General features: G+C 36.8%; 1 protein-coding gene across 1 annotated transcript; it reads right to left on the reverse strand.

Moving 5' to 3' along the window:
• Positions 1 to 12,414: 12,414 nt before the first annotated feature.
• Positions 12,415 to 21,648, reverse strand: GOSR1 (Golgi SNAP receptor complex member 1). Its single transcript, XM_012942341.3, has 4 exons — positions 21,268 to 21,648; positions 16,938 to 17,175; positions 15,048 to 15,723; positions 12,415 to 15,009 (listed from the first exon to the last, which is right to left on the reverse strand). The coding sequence occupies exons 1-3, from the start codon at positions 21,507 to 21,509 to the stop codon at positions 15,322 to 15,324; spliced, it is 882 nt and encodes a 293-aa protein (XP_012797795.1). The 5' UTR covers positions 21,510 to 21,648; the 3' UTR covers positions 12,415 to 15,009; positions 15,048 to 15,321.
• Positions 21,649 to 22,814: the final 1,166 nt, after the last annotated feature.

The raw sequence follows: 22,814 nt of genomic DNA on the forward strand, positions 1-22,814 counted from the left end.
GTGTAACAATCCTGTTCCACTGAAGTACACATACCAACAACCTTGCTATGAATAGGTTAACATTAATTGCACGGCCATAATTGGGAGAAAATGCGCTCTATCGTCAAGTCCTGACATTTTATATCAACCAATTATAACGAACTTAAAACTAGCTATTTGACTGAACGAAACAGAATGAAAATTTTTGATTGAAATCATGAGTCAATTGAAACTAGACCACCATGGAAAACCTGGAAGCACTGGACGGCCGTTTCATCCTAGTATGGGACTCCTCAGCAGTGGATTGGTTGAGGTTAGACATTAACACCATTGTATGCCGGCTCAGTAGTCTAGTTGGTTAAGCGCCTGGCGCGAAACTGATAGGTTCTGGGTTCGAATCTCGCGGGGTGCGGGATCGTGGATGCGCACTGCTGAGGAGTCCCATACTAGGACGAAATGGCCGTCCAGTGCTTCCAGGTTTCCCATGGTGGTCTAGCTACAGTTGTCTCATGATTTCAATCAAAAACTTAACAATCTCCACAACCCCTAAACTGATAGAATGAAAATTATTGGAAGATGGGGATGAAAAAACGTTCACTCGAAAAAAATTTTAATAAATGGCCGTGCAATTAATGTTAACCCTATGAATGGATAAAAAATGCATTTAATAAGTATCCCTACTCAAAAGAGTGATCAGTTGTTTATATTCTCATTGACGTATAAATGTTTGGATTTCATTCGTTTACCTTTATTTGTCGTCTTATTGGTTCTAAATGATCATAGTTAATAAATAGTGTCTTACATTATAAACTCGTGTGCTTACTCGATCACACATGTTTGTTCAAATACATATCGACTCTCTTCCTTTTACTGATTTATTTGATATATCCTGGACCCGTTGCTCCAATAAGTTTAAAAGAAATCTCTCCCAAGCTAATTGTATACTTGATTTTTAGATATTTTATGTGAAAATAAATGTAATTATGCTCCTGGGATTCAACTTATATATATATATATATATATATATATATATATATATATATATATATATATATATATAATATATATATATAAACTGCCATTCATAGTCGGAATCAGAAAGAATAGTTTACAACAGAATAAGTTTGTTCAAAAGTTATTGACTCTCATGGAAGTGCAATTGTGCTTCAAATAAAACATTCTAATTTATATGTTCAAATTCCGAAAGATTTACAGAATGAGATACCGGGAGGACTAATTAAATAGCCATGGAATCGGGGATATATAGCTTGGGGGTTCTCGGAATCAGTAAAACCCACTGGACTCAAGTTGGACAGAAAAGATTAGATTTTGAACAGATGTTGGTGTACTCTGATCATGAAGAATAAAATGACCCATACACTCAAAGAGTTGATCTTATACTTTCCGAAGAAGCACAAAATGCACTTATAGGATAGGAACTTCTTGGATTAAGAATCACCAAAGCATCATTCAAAACAAAGAAGGAGGGAATCACAATGAATTTTATCCAGTGCTATGCACCTACCAATGATAACAATGATGACACTAAAGACCAGTTTCACGAGATGCTTCAGCTGATCGCAGAGAAGTGTCCAGGAAAGGACCTGAACATCCTGATGGAGACCTAAACGCCAAAGTCGAAATGGAGCATGAAGACAACATGGGACGACATGGAAGGAACGAGAATGGCCAATCTATTTGCATTTAAAAATTTGTTATAGGCGGCATTGTATTGCCCAAAAAAACACACTAAAGAACACATTACTTCAGGAAATTAAGGTATATGTCAAAAGAATAGACAGCATTTGAGAATACCTGGAAAGGACTGTCCAGGACAGAGTTGGTTGGCACAATACTCCCTTACAAACACATACACAAAGCTACATGGGTCTCACCGGACCAAAACAAATAGAACCAGATAGATCATATCTGCTTCAGTAAAAAATTCAGAAGGACATTAAATGACATGAGATCCAAGGGAGAAGCTAACATAGCTTCAGATCACCACTTGGTTGTGGCTAAGATGAAAGTGAAGCTAAAGAAGGATTGGACAGCTGAAGAAACGGCATTATAAAGGCCCAATACAACCTTCCCACGAGATATTAACAAACTCAACGAATTCAAGATAACTCTCAACAACATTTTCCTCGTTTTACAACATCTTTTCAAAGAATATGAAATTACTATGGAGGATAACTAGAAAGGGATCAAAGTAGCACTAATTTAAACGTGTCAGGAGGTTCCGGGTCACAACAAGCATCATCATAAAGAATAGATCTCTATTGAGACTCTGGACAAGATTCGAAAAAGGGAGAACAAGAAAACAGCAATTAACAACAGTCGAACAAGAACAAAGAAAGTCAAGGCACAAGCTGAATACATAGAAGCAAACAAGCAAGTGAGGGGAGCATCAGAGCTGACAAGTAGAAATATGTAGAAGGTTTAGCAATGACAGCATGAAAGCTTCAAGAGAATGAAATAAGAAACAACTATATGACACGATGAAGAAACTGGCAAGGAAATATAGTAAACCGGAGTGAATGATCAAGAAGGTAATCCAATCACTGAGATTCAAGATCAAGGAAACATCTAGGTAGAATAATTTGAAGAACTCTTGAATAGGTCGGCTCCATTGAATCAACCGGACATCAAAGCAACACTTTCAGACCTTCCTATAGACGTCATTCCACCAACAATCGAAGAAATCAGGATGGCTGGTCATCAGACAAATCAAGAGTGGGATCAGTTGTACCAATCAAATCACGGCACTACAGATCATTGGTGAACAATCGACCGAGTGAACTCGTCACTATATATCCACATCCTTAATAGTGTGGATAGGTGAACTTTATGGAACTTTCTTCGACACTATGGTGTACTTTAGAAGGTCATCAACATCATGAACAATTTGTACGACGGACTACGCTGAAAAGTCATATATAGAAGACAGACGACAGTTACATTCCAAGTGAGAAACGTTATCAGACGATTGAAAGCTTGAATGTTGCTAGACAATTTGAACTTCGCAGATCACTTAGCTCTTCTATCACACACACACACACCAAGATATGCAGGTGATGACAACTAGTGTAGCAGCGGCCTCTGCATCACTAAGCCTCAACATACATAAGGCAAGAGCCAAGATCCTCAAATACAACACGGAGAACATCAACTCAATCACACTTGATGGAGAAACTCTGGGAGATGTGGGATGTTCCGGATATCTGGACAGCAGCATCATTGATGAACAAGAAGCATCCTATGCAGACGTGAAGGCGAGGGTTGGCAAGACAAGATAGTTCTACTGTACTGAGCTGAAACTTGGAAAGCCACCAAAACCATCATCAAAGATGTACAAGTATTTATAAATGATTATCTACACAATATACTCAATGTTGACTGACCTGATACTATCAGCGACAACCCACTGTGTGAGAGGACAGACCGGCTTCCAATTGAAGAGGAAATTAGGAAAAGACTCTGGAAGGTGGATAAGAGATACATTGTTGACACCATCAAACTGCATCACGAAGTATTCACTAACTTGGAATCATGAATGGAAACTGAGAAGAGGAATAAGTAAGAACACATTACGTTGGGAATTCTAAGCGGATATGGAAAGAATGAATAGCAACTGGAAAGGATTATCAAGGACAGAGTTGTCTGGAAAATGCTTGTGGTCGGCCTATACTCATCCACGATGCGTAACATACATATTTTATTTAATAAGTAACGTAATGTTATAACTACAGCTGTTTCAATCATCGAACATTTCGTAGTTTTAACTACATTATGATGATTATTAACTAGGATAATATAATGGATAACCGGCGAACCATATATCATTTGTACATCTACTGAACAACGAAACATATTTCAAAACATATACATTATTCAAACTTCATGAATTGTCATTATAAATAATTTCTAGCCAACACTCTCGACTTGACAATGATTAGCTCAATCTCACTTATAATCATAATATTTCAATTACAATTTTCACTTAATTAATGACAGATGATTATTATTTCAATAGACTCATTCCATTAGATTATGAGAATTATCTTTACAATAATCCAATCAGTTATCGCATTCAGTCTATTGTTAGTTATTTGTATTTATTATTATTATATCTAACAACAATACAACCAAACTTTTCTATTTTTGATAAACCATAATGACGCAACAAATAGAACATAACACTTCATTAACTGGAATAAAGTTTAATTATTATTGAGGTATAGTAAGAAAAAGGTACATTTAGAACTACTTATTATTTATAAGTACCGATAAGCTGATTTAAAAAAAGGAAACAACTAGACTGATGATTAACTTGACACGTTACAATAAGAATAGTTTTATATTTTAACAATTCAAATATTTACTTGATGTAGTAATTATTAAGATCAGTATAGGGTTGTGAAGATTGTTAAGTTTAGATTGATATCATGAATGGAACAATGTTAGATCACCATTGAAAACTTGGAAGCACTAGATGGCTTCAAGATAGATTTCCTGGGGTTCTGGTGAGAAGCTGTGATAAGTGGAGTTTAACGGTTTTTGTTGTGAGGTACTTAATTGTTGAAGGCAATGGTTGACGATCGTGTAATATCATGGATTGATTGGAGTTACACCGTTGAATGCCTGATGAATGGTCTAGAGGTCAGGCGTTCGCGTGTGAGGCCGCAGATCTTGGGTTCGAGTCCCAAGCGCAGGATTATGGACGCATTGCTGAGGAGTCCCATACTAGGACGGAACGGCTATTGTAACTTAACCGTAACCTTTGATACTCTATTTTTCTACCTCAATGTCCAGTTTGGACATAATTGTATTTTCCTAATTGTTTGTGCGTTGTGATCGTGTTAGCCATCTATTGATTTATGTATCTTTTCACACTAATCTGAATTGGAAACTGGGAACTGGTAATCAGGATTAAATCGAGTAGCATTCCAGTTGACTCGTCTTCTCTTTCTCTCGCTTGTCAACCAACTAGGTGATCGGATAGTTTTCGTCTCTCTGCCCAAGATCGTTAATCTCAATTCGGAACCACACATTCCTAGCCACAAGATTAGGCCATTTGACCTATTGTGTCAGGGCCATAACCTAGATCGAAACAAGTTCTCTCCTGTATATTATTGGGTAGAAAGATCAAGGACGCAACAAAAGTGGAGACGGAGATTTTTTATTACTTTGACTGCCCAAGAAAAGGAAATGTTTGTATCTTTGGGCGACCTTGAGACTACTCTACCAATTCAACAGGAGCAGAGTGATGCAAATCAAGTGAAGTTTTGGATGCACTAACGCAGAAGCTCTCATCTGATTCGAATTCAACCTTCCAGACAGATAAATATGAAAGCATAGGTAATTCCATTTATGAATCCAACTATGATCCTGAATCTTGTACCATGTTCGATTCCTGGTTTCATCGTTTCAAAGATATAGTCTCATAAGCCTGCCTCTGAATCTGTTCAGTTTTCATATAAGGTCATCCATAAATTATAGTCTTAATATAAGCGCAGTGAAATACATTTACTATGAAACACATATTTTAGGCTTTTAATTAACTTAGAAACGATTATGAGTGTTGCTAATGAAAAACTATCAGCTATCAGTTTAGCCACTATGAACGAATTGACGCTGTTACTAGGCACGACAATAACACGAGAAACCCAATCGACAACGACAATAAGCACAACACTTGAAAAAAATGTTTGTTCGAGAATTTATTGTAAAGTATTAGAAACAAACGAACAAAGAACACTTTCCATAGATTTGCTGTGCTGATTCATGAAATACAAGAACATACAATAATGTAACTTAAGATTTCTGAGAAAATTTCTGTTAATAATGCACCCAATGAGTTGTACATTTAATTGTAAGACCATTAATGCTGTTCTTAACACCATTTTGAGCACTTCAAGAACAAGTAGGGATTTTAATCGTTTTATAAGAATTAAATCATTCCATTCTGGTGACTGGTATTCCTGTTAATTTTTGATCAGTTGACCACTAACTATGTGGCATACTGACCTTTTTCATTCTGGTTAATAAATTAAATCTACTCTAGTTCAGTTGGAGAATCTATTTACCCAGATACAAGACTTAAAACTCACGACAAAGGTCGAACATGAAAGATCCAAGACCATACTGGTTGATTGCTGTAACCAATTTAAAAGCAACAAGCATCACACAAGTAGTACATCAAGTGATTAACATCTAAAGGCTATCCGGAAACTAAAATCGAGTGACCACATTCTTATCAATTAACCTGATAGAGGATCGCGCACTGTAATTCTAAACAAGACAGGTTACACAGACAAGATGAATACCTTTCTGGGGGATCAAACTAAATTCCTAAAGCTTGGTTCACGTAAAGACCTCAATGAAAAGACAGAACATCAATTGGTTACAACATTAAAATTTTTAAAACAACACCAATACATCTCTGAGTATACGTAAAATTGGCCCAAGCGTCCTGGAACACATACCCCTTGATTCTATAGACAACTTATTATTCATAAACCTGAGGTTTCTTTACTCCTAATTCTGGATATGTCAAACTCATCTTATCATTCAACAGTAAAATGGTTGGTGAAATTATTATAAACATTACATCAAGAATTGGTTGGGCACAGCGTCAAAGACGTATTTAAATTTGTGGGTACAATTTAAAATATGATTACAAATGGCAAAATCATGTCATCACTAGACATAGCATATTTGTTCACTAACATCCCATTGACTGAAAATATAGATTACTTATGTGAACAATTGCTAGGAAAGAAAAGTGAGATACATGTCCCAATAAATAAAATAAGGGAGCTTCTGTTGAAATGTATTATAAATATCTAGGTTATGTTTAACAATGAATTTTACAAACAAATAGATGGAGTAGCAATGGTATCACCACTAGGCCCGATCCTTGCTAATATTTTTCTGGACAAACTAGAAAATGGACCGTTGAAAGACGTCCTAAATAAGCTAAATTGTTACTGTGGATACACAGATGACAGACTAATCGTGTGTGATGAAAGTATCGACAAACAAGCTCTGTTGAAGTGTTTTAATTACGTCTACCCAGCCAACAAATTCACCAGCGGAGAGGAAAAGAACAATGGTATAGCTTTTCTTGATGTCCTACTTTTTAGAAGGATAGACGGTTTCGTAAAAAGAAATATGTTTTGAAAGAGTACATGGACGGGTCAGTATGCCTATTTCCATAGCTTTACAGCTCTTCAATATAAAATAAATTTGGTTAAATGTCTCAGCCACAGAATCAAACTATTGTGTTTTGAAGATAGTGTAGATAGTGAAATAGATACACCAAAGAACACATTACGAAATAACGGTCATCCAGATAATTTTGTCAGAAATTTCTATTAGAAGGTATTAAAAAAAGAAGAAACTGTGACTCGGTCAGTAAAAAGACCTGTATCTGAAACTGGACAAAGAAGAGACATTTTAACACGTCGACTCAAAAGATCTGTCGAAAGGACTTTTCACGCCGTCAAGTTACACATAATTTTATCAACCAAACCAGTACTTGAACAACAAATCAAGGATAAGTTACCGGTAATGGGCTCCTCCATGTGTGTATACCGATTCAACTATTCCTGTGGAGCTAGTTACATAGGCCGTACTCAGAGAGCTTTGTCGTTGCGCGTTCCTGAACATGTGCCATCATAGCTGGGAAAAGGAGTTACTAAATCGATTAACAGCACTATTCTTTCTCACTTGATATATACTGAAGATTATATGCAAATAAATGAAGCCTTCTCTGTTTTATATCAAGTTCCAAAAAATCTACCTCAATGAGTTAGATTACGGCTACTCTACATAGCCGAAGTCATCTGGATCAATTACAAAAAAACTGAACTTATGTATTCAGAAAAAATATATCCAGCCTCTACGTTTACCTTGGCCTACGATTGAAGCACCGGATACCTAAACCGGATATTATAAACCTCTTACTCCTCTCCCCATTTGTTGGTTACATCTTTCTTGATCTTTACATTCATCTTTCCAAATTCACATGACTTCTTTTTATCGTAATCAACCCCTCCAATTACATATTATGTTCACACAACGATATTATTACTACTGTTACTATTATCATTGTTACCTCAATTAGCATTCACACTATTTTTTTTCATTTCCATTTTGTTATATTACTATTATACTGTTTGTGACTGGACACTTTACTCCGAATCATTCTGACCTTTATTTAATGACCTTTCTAATTTACAAATAACACAATTTTGAAATAGTTATATCACCAAACGCAAACATTCACAATTTTTAACATATAACATTGTCAAATTGATGAATATATGCCTTATTTCGGCCTTTGTAAAATAATTATGAACCTACGAAGTTATTGCAAAAACAATTGCTCGCTGAAATATTCTTCACTTTCGAAATATCTGTTGACTGTAGACTGATCTAAATGTTACCCCTTAAAAACGATCGTTTAAGATTATTGAAATTTACTTCGGGTAGATTTTCTAATATTTCACCCGCTCCCCATGAAATTAAATTCCAGTAGCTGTTTGGACTTATTGTTCAGAAGTGATAGTTAGCATACCATTTCACTTTACCCCTATATATATATATATATATATATATATATTACGGAATCATTCCATCCATTCAATATGGTAATTTTTCTTACAGTTAATACATTTTATTTTATAGATACTGTTACATTTTTCAGAGAACGCGATAATATCAAAATCTCGGAAAAGGGTTTTTGTGTATATTATAGTAATTTAATAGTTGAATTCATGAGTCAGTTGAAGCTAGACCACCATGGAAAACCTGGAAACACTGGACGACCATTTCGTTCTAGTTTGGGATTCCTTAGCAGTGCGTATCCACGTTCCCGCATCGCAAGATTCGAACCGAGGACCTATCGGTTTCGAGCACGAATGCTTAACCTATGGATTGTACACCGAAACTGAAAATTTTTTAGTTATTATTTGAAAATATTAAAAATCTATGGAATTAAATGATTTCATAGCGTTATTCAATCACTAATTAATTACAACAAATAAATATTGTATTGTCATTTATTTGTTATAAAAAATACATTACCATTTTTGATGGCATGAAATACAATGAAGATATAAAATAGATTTTGTACTTTTATACTCACTGGATACTACTACTACTACTACTACTACTACTACTACTAATAATAATAATAATAATAATAATAATGATAATAATAATAATAAGCATAATGTTTCATCGTACGATTAGCTCATATAAAGTTCGAATGTAGATATTACAAAAAACAAATAATAATAAAATGAATTAATTGTAACTTTGTACATTGATTGTTATATTCATCGACTTTGATCTAAATAATCATTCAATAAAAAGATAGAATACAAAGTATACATGTTTTTAAACAAGTTGGTCAAATTATCTAACAAACTACTATATATACATATATAGCTTATATTCATTCATGATTTTTGAATCCAATGAGAATGAATTAATTTTGGCCATTTAATTTGTGAATTACTTACTTATGCATGTTACCCCTCGTCGAGGAGCATAGGCCGCCCATCGGCACTCTCCATCTAACTCTATCCTATGCAATCCTTTCCAGTTCCTATTCATATCTGTTTCCAATTCTCAAAGCAATGTGTTCTTTGACCTTCCTCTTTTCTGTTTCTTTTTTTCAGGATTCCAAGTTAGTGCTTTCCTTGTGATGCAGTTTGATGTTTTCTGTAATGTATAGCCCTATCCACTTTCAACGTCTTTTCTTGAATTACTAAAATGAATAATTTATTTTATTCAATACTAGTCTATCGCATGGTAGTGTTTTATTCTCTCAGATGAATAGTTTAACTGTTAATCTTTCGTTACAGTGCTAAACTAAATCGTTTATGCATAATTCATGTAGAAGTGAGCTTACTTACTTCGTTTTCATAATCCGTTTTATGCAATTAAGCTTTAACTATGTGATTGGCTGTTATAACGGGACAAATATAAAAAAGTTTTGAATTTTAGAACTACTTCTCGGATTATTGTTCTCTGTATTTTTATTTTATAATTAACAGGTAACTATATTCCCCATATCATAATCTTTCGGTGGACCTATTTACCATTGTTATATGTTTTACTATTTCTTCGTTGTTGTTAATTAATAAAATGTACCGTTTGTTCATACTCTACCACCTATGGTATGACTGTTCACCATTTGGTGTGCTGTGTTGTCAGTATATATATTATATTATATTGAATAACGACTGGACTGATTACAGTAGCAAAGTAGTTTGCTTCCCATTTGGGTCTTCTGACTGACTACTAGGTTACAAGCAGCTCGAGAATTAACAAGAGTTGGGTTCTTGTTCACCGGTCGCTGTGTTGTTCGGTAAATAGAAAGTCACCAGTCCTATTAGAGATTTGGTGATCTAATCGAAATTACAATTGGGCAATATAGCACGTGATATCGGTTGGCATTCTAAGCCATAATACTTGACTTTTTCTTTGTTGATTAATAAACTGAATCTATATAGATATGTTGTCTATATTGGGAAGGCATTGTTGATGTTGTCCTGTACGACTATGGTTTTGCAACTAAATCATCCAACCCAGGGAATAATAATCTACCAAAAACACCCACTCGAGGCTCAAATATTCATCATTTTACGGTCTATCATCAAATGACTGTGTGAACATTGTAGTTTAATGACTTTATTTCTCGATTCTATGTATTAATACAAATAACTGAAGTGTTAGATATTACATTCTTAAAGAAATAAGCGTATAGAACAGATTTTCCCCACGAACTGATACCAAGGTTAGTGTTGGAACTGTTCAGAACTGAGTTGTTGAGTCGGCTTCTGAGAACTACAACGGAGCCTCCAGAGGCCCTAAAGGAGCCGAAGAGTTTCAGCCAACTAGAGTATGAGGGAGCTTTCTAGAATATTAACGTGGTATGCTATTATTGGTCAGTAGCACAATATGCCTTTTAGCGAATTGGCCAAAATATAGTGTTGATTTGATAAATGCTAATAATCTATAAATACCCATGTTTTTCTGTGCAAAAATGAACCTTCGAAGTAAAGTGCTTTTCGCTTAATTTGCGCCTTTTCTCGCGTGTTCAGGTCGCTGCGTAGTTTTAGCTTGCGGGTTACCAGAATAGCTTACGAACTGAATAAAGCGTTCAAATTAGCAAGACTTATCAGAAGTATCGCTCAGCTCTATATTTTTATTGAAAGACTATTCAGCAATGTACGTTATTGATTCCATTTGAAGTGAAAACAAGGAAAATCAGATGTTGTGGTGAGTATGACACCCTTAGACTACTATTCAGCATACAATGATTTCTTGTCTGTGTTTTGTGGTTATTTCAATTTAGGACATACAGGTCCTAGGATAGAACAATTATTTCCAATCTGTCATATACACTTCATAATAATTCCATAGAGCTATAAAAAATTATCAGACTTAAGTCATAATACACTACAGACAGGTGAACAGAGTCTAGTTAAGATTGCAAATATTTTTGGTCAAATAATTCTTGTTCATATAAACAGTCAGAGATCTCTGATGACCTCAAGTTATACGACAATAGACTAGATAGTCTTCAGTTTGTTCCCAGTCTTAATAGTATTTATAATTAAGCATTTTTGACTTTATTATTTCGCGTACTCGCAATATTTACTTTACGTCTTGAATCAATGAACTCCATTATGTCATAGAATATATAGGTAGATTTATCTCGTTATTTGTTCAAGGACCTGTATTATTCATTGTGCAATTTAGTGGTACGGTGATGGATGGATATTGCAGCTTTCTGAATCAGTAGGTCATAGAGTCGTAATGCTAGAGAGTCTGACGATTTTAGTCTATCAAACTGTTTTGATGTGATTACAGAATTATTTCGTAATCTTCTAGGATGTCTGTAAGTTGTCTTTAGAATAATTTGATCTTATTTTTTCCCTCAAGCTTTGAAAACTTGGTATTGTACCAGGTAATATATTCTTCATTTCATTTGGGTAGTGCTGTTGATCACCTGGCTAAAGGAACAGGGGTTATGCTATTAGACATTTCATGTGTTTTAATTTGGAGATAGGAGATAAACTATCAGTTCAATGGAGAATCTGGGAAAAATTCAACTGAGGTTTATTGATCTTAACTATGTATAACTTCCTCTAAGTTTGTATAATCTTATTGGTTGCTGAAAAATATGTGATTTTAATCGACAGTCGGTCATTTATACCTAAACTTTTCATTCGCAAGATGAACAAAATTGTTTTGAATGTGTGTTTACACAAATCCGATCGGTCTGATTACGAGAACCTCAGTTAAACGATATTTAAACTTATAGAAATAACTGTTAACTCAATAAGCAGCTGAGATTCAACAAGACATTGAATTTTACCATCGTTAGAATACTGATTTTGACTTATAAAAGTGCAGACTCCATTACTTACAAGATATGTGTTGCTAATTATTCAGATTATTGAGGACTAAAATCTTATTATACTGAAACATCGCCTAGTATATTGACCAGATTAGCATAATTGTATATATATTGATAATGCTTAAGTAGTAGAAGATAACTTTGAATTCAAAATAGAACGCTTACTTGAAAGTAGTTGTACGCACAATAACGTCTTTACTAATCGTAATAAAAATGTATTTTAGGAGTTAGCACTTGATTAGACAAAGAAAATACAACAAAGTACTGGTAGTGTGTTCGAAATTATAGACACGAAAATCACAAAGAATTATATGAAATTATACCTAAATAAGTTACGAATAACCTTCGTAAAATATTATCCAGTGCCAAATTCATGATATGAAATAACTAGATGAATCGATCCATTGTTGCCTTAACTCTTTTTCTTTATTGATCTTCTATGTGAATATCAGATACTTTATGATTCAAATAATAGAAACAAGACTAATATTTAATATCAGAAGAGGTTTTTATGCATATTATATTAATTTCAATAGTTGAGGTCATAAGTCAATTGAAGCTAGACCACCATGGAAAACTTGGAAGCATTGGACGACAAGTTTGTTCTAGTGTGGGACTCCTCAACAACGCGCATCCACGATCCGGTCCCACGGAATTGGGACCCCGGACCTATCAGTCTCGTGCGCGAACGCTTAACACCTACATCACTGAGCCGGCCGGCATCCAACGGTGTTAATGCCTAAATTCAACTAATCCACGAAATTGAGAGACACATCCACCATTATCATAAGTGAGTTACTATCTCACACCAGACCCGGTTGAACTCTACTGGTCACTGCTTTACACTAGAACTCCAGGATATACCTGTTGAAGCCAGTCACTAGTGAGCATATGTAGATTAATATCAGAAGGGGGATATCTGTTGTGAGATAGTTGTTAGTTATGTCCATGGCTAACCAATCAAATCGTTGTTTAAGCGCCCACCACGTTGATCTGGTCTGATGTGTTTGTAAACTATCCCTGGTGCATGTGACATACCAATTGAAAGACATTATGTTCCTATTATATTAGTGTGACTCATAGTTTTATTCATTTCGATAAGACACCCAATACTGGTCGAAACAGATAAAGCCTAAAGCCGAATTGTCCTTGTTCTGACTATAGCTTTCACATAGACTCTGTGATCGCTAGTATCGCGTTTACGGTTCTAGTAGTACATCTGTAGGACAAATTAAATCCTACAATAGTAACTCACTGATAATGGTGGATGCATCGCTCAATTTCGTGAATTGGTTGAAGTTAGACATTAACACCGTTGGATGCCGGCTCAATGGTCTAGTGGTTAAATGCTCACTCGAGGGACTGTTAGGTCTTGGGTTCGAATTCCGTGGGACGGGACCGTGGATGCGGATTGTTGGAGTCCCGCACTAGGACGAAATTGTCGTCCAGTGCTTCCAGGTTCTCCATGATGGTCTAGCTTCAAATGACTCATGATCTCAACTATTGAAATTAGTATTTAATAGTTTATTCGCGTATTTAAGCGAACTTATTGAAAATTTCTTTCTTTCGAAAAAGATCTTACCCAATTGTTTAATATACTTTTGTGATTGGAATTCCATCAAAACTGTTGTGGTGTTTGTAAAAAATGATAAATATATTGTATGTAGTTACCGCCGCGAGAAGGCAGTGAGTAGGACTTCCCTGGAAATGGCTGTATACGCGTGGCCATATGAGAGCATTTAGAGAGGGAGCGGACTTCCCCACCCTCGGCCGTACCAGAGCATTTGGGGGTATCAAGCTTACTATAAGGTTATAAAGTGTTAGGTTTTGACCCCGTTTGAAGCTTCGGGGATATGATGTGCACATGGCTGAGAATGATCAAATTAGGACTATATAGCTGCCCAGTTTTCACTGCCTTTCAGATGGTGTTAGTGAATGACGAGAACTACCTTCTTTTTAATAGTTTCGGTTTGTTGAGAAAACTTTAACCAAATAAAGTCTTCATTTGTTAATATAGTTATTAGATAATTACTATCTTTCACAGATTAATGATCATAAAATGTAATCTTTAAAATTTTTCATCATATTTTTATCACTGATAAGTCCAAATTCCCATATGAAGCGAGTTACACTGGTCGAAGCATATGAATATCTTAAAGTGTGACCGTGAAAATGTGTGGTTAAGATGGTAAATAGTTCAACTTCGTATATATTTCGAAGGTTAGAGTATTAAACAGAAATGAGATGTTTCTATGTTTCTTCTTAGTATTTACGGAAAGAACTTATGCACTGGAAATACAAAGCGATTTTATTATTTATGGGAATACCCTATTTCTTTAAAAAAATACTGGATCTAATTGGCTCTGTAAGAAAAGAATACGTTGCTTAGTAAGAAATTCTCGAATGTGTATGTATTTTTTTATTAATAACGCTGACTAAAATTGAGGTGTGCATAAAACATTCCCCCTATTTATAACAATTCCCATAAGATTTTTATTATGTTAATTCAATATGTTTATGGAGAATTTCTCCTTAAGATATCCTGGGTTTGCTCCATGCCAATTTACAGGAACTATTTTAGAACATTTCTAAACATGTGTGGTTAGGTTTTTATCAATAGACTTGCGATATAGCTTGTTTATTCCATTTTTTAAGTAAGACCCCTCTATTTGTGAAAGCTAACCATTGTGCATCAACTTGAAAAACCAAACTTCAGATACTATTAGTGAGAAGATATTGGCAACATGAAAAGTAAGGGATTAGTAATAATAATATCAACAATAGCAGAAATACATGTACATACTCAAACGCACCTCATTCGTACTTTGAAATTACAAGATATTAGTGAAAACATCACAGTACTACCTTCTAAAAAAATAAGTAATATATATGCATATAACTCAAAAGAAGCGGTAAATTAGCAGAAACACAACACAACAACCAATGACTAGCCCCAAAACAATTGAGTCTTGCTTGTGTCTCCAGTCAATTTTATTGATCAGTTTCTTTACCTGTGGAAAACGGGAACTTAAATTCGATAGACCTGTTGAGGCAGTGCGTAGTGCGAAGCGTTGGGCACGTAATGCGGCTCGTATTGTTGATGCTGCAGCTAAATGTTCATCCAACAGACGATTAGAGCGATGGTATTTTTCTTGTTCATCTAGAAGTAAACGAGTTGAACTAGATATATTTGACTGTAAACCGGAACGTTGATTACCACCGGAAGAATCTACATCAGATTGAGGTTTTGAAGTAAAATCACCGCTTAGATTTACAGTTGTGGAGTTTGTGTCTCGATAAACCTATATTTTTAAAGAACAAAATAACGTGAAACACATAGAAAGAGGAAATACTAGGGAATATAAAGAATAAATATCACATCAAAAGATGTGATGTCGTTTTAAACACCAAGTGAAGACTTCAGTTTATATTCAAGGTTGTTTTTAGATTACTACATTGTCTGCTCCGCATCTCAGGACTCACGGATTGACTAACCTACAATACATAGCCTTAATTGTGCCTACTACTCTTATAACAGCGACAGTGTGTATTACAGAAGCTAAAGTGGAAGACACACATATTGAGACCAGAATCTTATGCACAGTAGTTAGAATGTTCAGCATTCAACTACTGAGTATCAGTCCAGAATCCACTTTACCTACATTGATTTGGAAGACTGTTTCGTATCACTAGCCCTTCTCGGATGTTATGGCTTGAAGACAAGTACGCAAACCAGTACTGAGTTGGATTTAATATTTAATACTGGTGTTGAGACCTTACCCAAACATTCTTGCAATGTCACTCAAAGAGTACAGATGTTGAATTTTGCTAATAACTCTACCAAACACAGCTGTGTGTTGGAAATCAATGAAAGCGGACAGACAACAGACTATTTTTAAGCGAAATATCCATAAATTATAATCTCCGTTTTGTTGATTGGAGATCATTATTGCGTGTGAGCTGTGAGACTGTTTAGTCACTAAGAAGAGACAAAAACGTGTCGTTTCAGGGAAAGAAAATGAAAAGCCATGATAGATACTGTTTGATACAAGCGATTCATAATCTTAAAAGGATTCGAAGCTGATTCATCAAGATCAGTAGCTCTGCATAACTTTAAATTAGTTGGTGAAATACAGTAAAGAAAATCAGATTCTTGTATTTAAGTTGCTAGTGGATAGTCAGCGAATAATATATGACATTAGTTAAGCAACGCAAGATGATTTCATAAGAATTTACATTCGACAGACGAGCAACGTACAGCTTCGTCCGATACGTTTATCAAATTAAACTGCTACACTTAACGATAACATACGGAAGCTGGTCGAGTAGTCAGATGTCAAATATTTAAGTAAGCACAAACAGTGAACACGTTTCAATACAAGTGATTTTGAGGTGTATCACCAGGTCCCTTTAAGAGTATGTCTCAAGTTCAAAGGACCTCAGTAATAAATGGATGACTTGTAATTTCCCATACATATATTCAAGAAAAACCCTCAAAATAAAAAAGATTACTTACAGATCCTAGAAGGTTTTCACGTTCACGGGCAGAAATGAGTTTGGCTTTAGTTTGACGAAACTCCTGAGCATAATCACGAAGAATTTCACGATGTCGTTTAGCTGTATGCAGTTGACTAAGTCTTCCAGCTGCCATATTAGTAGAATTGAGTGGGTTTCGTGCAGTACTATCAAAAGAGGTAGGTGTAGTTTCTGTTTCAGGGACAAAAGTTGCCATCCGTTCATTGATTTGGGTAAGTCTGTAGATTAACGAGGTAAAAATTACAAGGTATGTTAGATAATGTGTGTCTGTGAAAATGATATCCCTAGTGAGAGCGTTTAAATAAATTTAGACGAAATATGAATGAAAAAACGGTAATCGGGTTCTATTTACTGAGGATGAGTCTTAAACTAAAAAAATACTTGACACAAACTGTTTTCCAAGTATCAGTAGTCCCTCTGAAGTTGATCAGTAATAAAAATTACTGAATTATGGATAAACCTACTAACTGGAATTTCTTTGTATTTATAAACTTAAAGATATTTAGAAAATCACTTGTATTAATTACGATTGCTGTGTGATTGGTATCAAAAAAGGGAAATCCAGTAAAACTTAAGTTGTACAATAATAAATCTTACCTTAGTTTTAATTCACTTAATGGGCGATCGCAGAATGCTTTGACCGTTAGTTGTTAAAGTTACTGGAAACTAGAAAAGTTTTAAATCTGACCGGTTTACCAATATTTAGGAGCATACATCTGTTTGCTAGCGACCTCATTAGTGATACTCCTCTATACATGAACAGAACTAAAATTTATGCGAAAAGGAGTACTTGATAAGTCTATCATCCTTCTGTGTAGCACCCGTCCGGGTAATCTTTTCCAGTATAGGTCAGTGACTAGCGAATAATTTAATTCAATAACACGAGACTCTATTTCTAATTCAAACATATTTCACTTGTTACCATACACAATGAAAAGAGCTTCAGAAACGCTTATAATAGAATACGTTTGATATTTTTACGTTGTTTATGTTTGATAGAGACAGTGAGAATTTCAGATTGAACGATTACCAGGCTAAAACATCTCACTTTTCGAAGGTGAATTTAAGTGAGCCATTATCCCAATTAAAGGCAAAATCTTCGATTACAGTTCTTCACTAAATGATACGCCTCAGATGTTGAGACCCTAGATGGAATTCCAATATGGCCCTGGTATGGCCGAGAGTGGGGTGGGTCCGTCCTCCCTCTCGAACTGCTCTCACATGGCCACGCGTATACAGTCTCTGCCAGGGAAGTCCTACCCACTACCTTCTCGTGGCGGGGGTGTTGTTTACAAAAATGAGAGGACGAAAAGCAAATGTCCGGCGCCTTAACCGGATCCCAAACCAATGGTGCACATGGGCTCCAGTATCCTGCGGGAACAAATGGAGTATGAACGAAACGCTGGTCACCGGCTACCATGGGACTGCATCTCCTTACGATGCTCCACTGCCTTGTGGGTCAGACCTTTAGGTCAAAGGTTCGCTGTGTGGCTTCCTAATTGTGATCTCAGGTGTTCCTGGAACCTACTTTTGGTTTTCTCGTTACTCAACTCAGTTCTAATGGGTCTTTTTAATGTGGCTTTTTTGCGTCCAGTGAGGCGCAAACAGATGCGTGCCCGTATTAGGGCATGGTCGGTGTCCAAGCAGGTACTCCAGAATGAGCGACAATCTTCTACCGACCCTCTCCAACGATCACTGATGGCAATATGGTCTATTTGAGTCCATCGTTGGTTTGGTGTAGGGGGTCGCCATGTTAGACGATGTCTCTCCTTATGCTTAAAATTTGTGTTTGCTAAAAATAAACGATTGTTTGAGCACAGTTGCAGCAGACGACCACCATTATCTGTTCGTTGTGCCGGAATACTAAAATACCCACCTAAATGCCTTTCTGTTTGGTTTAAACTACCTATCTGGGCATTAAAGTCACCTGCTACGAGTACTATGTCTGAACGTTTAGCTCTCTGAAGAAGTTCAGGTAGCTTTCTGTAAAATTCATCGTTCACTTCATCTGAGCTGCAGTCGGTGGGAGCGTAGGCAGAAACGACAAAAAGGCAACGACGTGTGTCCCTATCCTTCCGAGTTCTTACGGAGCCGTTTAACCGAACAGCACATAGACGACTGTTAACGGGAATCCACTCTAACAGTGCTTGTTCCGCCCTCATGCTTAGTGCTATCCCTACTCCTGCCAGTCCACGAGAGCTGGCCATCGGGTCACCAGATACACGGAGGGTGTACCTCGTCGGCTCTCCGTTTTGTCGAGGTGAGGTCAAGTGAATGACCACACTGGGATCCTGTATACGTGTTTCGGAGACACAGCATATATCAATGGTACGAGATTCTAGGGTTTTAGCCAAGGAAGCCTGCTGACCGATTTGACATAGGGTGCGTACATTGAAGTCTCCAATGTGTAGTGTGGAGCGAGGTTTCAGTAGACCTGGGACAGTGTTTTGCGCACTAGAATCGTTGGCTGTGGTGACACATGAGGGGGAGGTTGAAAGAGGAAGTTTAGGGTTTGAAGTCGATATAGGAGGAATATTAGGAATCGAAGAGGGGAGTTGATTATGAATACAGTGGTCTCGAGTGCTGTTAGAGGTATGAGGGCGGTTATCACTTCCCGGTTGCCAACACCGTGGAAGGGTTCTTCTGGAGGTATCTGAAAAGGAAATCGGATTAGAAGTGGTCCTAGTGACCTGGGAGCGTGACCGCAGTGCCCAAGGGAAGACTGCTTGAGGTCGGTCACACACGACCTTTTTGAGTAATTTTTGTGTTAGCTCCGTACTTGTTGAGACCTTACCGCCGGAGACGGATATCTTTGGGATAAGGCGAGGTGTGCATTTTTAATGTCGACCTTCTCTAACCTCACCCCTCCTTGTGGGAAGGCAGCATCGCCGTCATGCTGGTTGTCTGAAGGAAACACCCTACTGCTGTCACACTTCTGTACAATCAGCAGTACGACTTCGCCTTCGGACCTTGGGCTTGTTGCTTTTAGTCTTACCGCTTTTCAACCGACCTTTCTGACGTGGTAGGACCTTGAGAAACAGTTGTTCCAGCCAGTATAGCTCGGTTGCTTCATCACGATAAGCAAGCCCGACCACCACGTCAAGGTAGCAACAACGGTCGGGAGTAGAGATAGTAAGAGTATAAGCAGTAATCATAAACACTAGGGTTTGAAGATGTTATTTAAGGAGTATAATCCAGTGAAATAAATGTAGGAAGAGAAAAAAGGGATATGAAGAATCCAGAAGATTAGAATTTAAGAGAACACAAAGAGTGAATGTACATGAACCATAACAAACGATTTTGAGCCATGTCATTCAAGGTCACTAACCATCGGTTGCTAACTGCCTTTGGACAATTCATATCAAGTTAATGTATGACAAGACTGGCATAAGAAGCGCTGTCACTTAAAACTGGATTATTCTGGGAGGCAACCAGTTCACGATACACAGGATAGCCCCGTAAGTATGTATTTCCACACTGAAAGAACCCAGGGATGTGATGGTATCTTACCACTTTTGCTTTAAGATGGTCTAGAAATCGGAAACAAAGACACTAACAAGGTTGTTTAGGATGGTACTTCGGTAAACTACTCTCCGTTAGTGACAGTGGAAAAAAGGCAATATTTGCAATGTTGGCATAATGATGGTGGATTCCGTATACGTAAAAAGGTTGTCTCACTACTCCAACATCGCGCACCAGACAAGTTCGATAGTCCTGAAGATGTCCATCCGTAGACTATACCAGCTCAACCTGATATGATTCCCACACTGGGGATGTTGCTTCATGTCACTATACCGATTGGGATGACTGAGTTAATGAAAATGGTGATAATATGGGATTAGATGCAAGTGAATAAGCTGATAATCGTTAAAGTAAATTCCAATAATACCATCTTAATCCAAGTATTTGTGCCGATTTACATTACCAGATTATAAATGAAATGTATTTACCTAATGTTACAATTATAAGGATTCAGTGATCATTATAAGTAACTACTTCAAAACCTCAGTTAACTGTAGGATGACGATTGCTTAGGGATATTTTGAAGTAGTTTAAAAATTGGATCCAAATTAATTTATTGTATACGACATACAAGACCACATTTGGGACATGGGATCTAATTAGTCGCAAATTTTCATTGTCACGACCTTACAATTGGAGATAATCTTATACCTTCTATGCTGTAGAACAAAGAACACTTCTGTACCCTCAGAGGATGGCACGGATCTTTGAAAAATCCCCTAGTGTGGATATCAGAAAGGTTAGTTTAGTATAATTATTACTGAGGATGAGTCCATACTTTGACTCACCTCTGCAGTTGTTCTTCTATTTCATTGCACATTACGTTGAAGTTTGTGTCGAAATCTACATGTGACGGTACTTCTGGGATTACATTGCTTTTACTGATTATTCCAGAATTGGTAAAACGAGGAATGTGTTTGTGTTCTACTGGTCGAGTTCCAATTTTACCAAAAGCAGCTAATTCTGAATCAATCTCGCTCTCCAGTACTCGAGCTTGTATTCTAAGCTCATCCCAGGTTGAAGGGATCATACTAAAACCGGTGATATTCAAATGTATGGATATCAAACCACGGAATACCTAGACAAAACATTTGCGCTGGCAACAGAACGCAACTGTTGACTGACGCGCTCCAAAATATTCAAATCTCAAAATAAGCGAACGATTTATGAGATCTGAATAACAGTTTTCGAGTATCTGTAAGAATCTTTCATAGGAAATACTCAGTGAGATTAATAATTGAAGATATTTAGGATGGGCATTCTTAATATCAATGATTCTTTGTTCTCCATTATTAATAACCTAATGCTAAAGGGATTAAGGGAACCATATTAATTCAGTAGCGGTAAATGAAACCCCAGAAAGTAATAGTTCCAAGCCTTGGACATTGATTCTGATCTCATTGGTTCTGCTGGACGCATCTTAGCTGAAGGCACTTGGTCAATCATTCACACTAGATCACGTTTTATCACGTCACGCTGAACAGCTCTTACAACAACTAGTCTTGAAGCACATAGTGCTCGATGCATCATCCACCTTCCATATATCTCTCCGAGTGTATTCATTCATGATCTCTGATTTGACTGGCTTTTATGTCCTCAATTTATTAGGTATTACAGACAACAGCGTTGCCAGGTAGTGAGAATCAGTGACATCCTTAATCCTGAAGACGCCACAAGTATTTGGAGTTTGACGACACCTTGACTGGTAACATCTTCTATAATCGAAACTTGCCCATCCGATGGAATCAGAAGCCAGGAGAGAAAAGGTTCGAAGTTATATCTGATAGGCTGTCAATATATGGAGAAGTGACTGATCTAAACTGGCTGGTGTTTGTAGGTGGAATTGAGCACGGCATTCCCACTCGTGATCTGGTCGATATTCTGTAACCCAACTGCCGGGGGATTTGGCTAGGGCTCACTGACATTTCACTGGCCCTAAAACCCCCCACACCAGATTCAACGGCCGCTTGAATAGGTACCAAACATGTTAGGGGTAGTCGCGCACCGGAGGTTTCCAAACGACTAATATGAATCCCCCGAGCATTGTCGAGCTGTAAGGCAAACGGAAACGAAAAGAAACTGGCCGTGAAACAGCGAGTAATAATAAGTTTATAGGACGTTGGCCGGATGTCTAAAGTAAATTGAGGAATGTAGTCCAGGTGTCGAGATTCGGGTGGAGTACTTATCTGAAGATGAGCTTAAAGAGAAGGTAAGAAGTTAGTGATCTGTGGAAAGGGTGGATTCTCGAACCTTAGTAGAATTTTGAGAGTGCCGTGCAGCAAAGCACATGGCTTTGACTTCCATGCCGAAAGTGCTATACCTCGATTCAGTGTCT

This window comes from Schistosoma haematobium, chromosome ZW, assembly GCF_000699445.3.
Source record: "Schistosoma haematobium chromosome ZW, whole genome shotgun sequence".
NCBI lineage: Eukaryota > Metazoa > Platyhelminthes > Trematoda > Strigeidida > Schistosomatidae > Schistosoma > Schistosoma haematobium.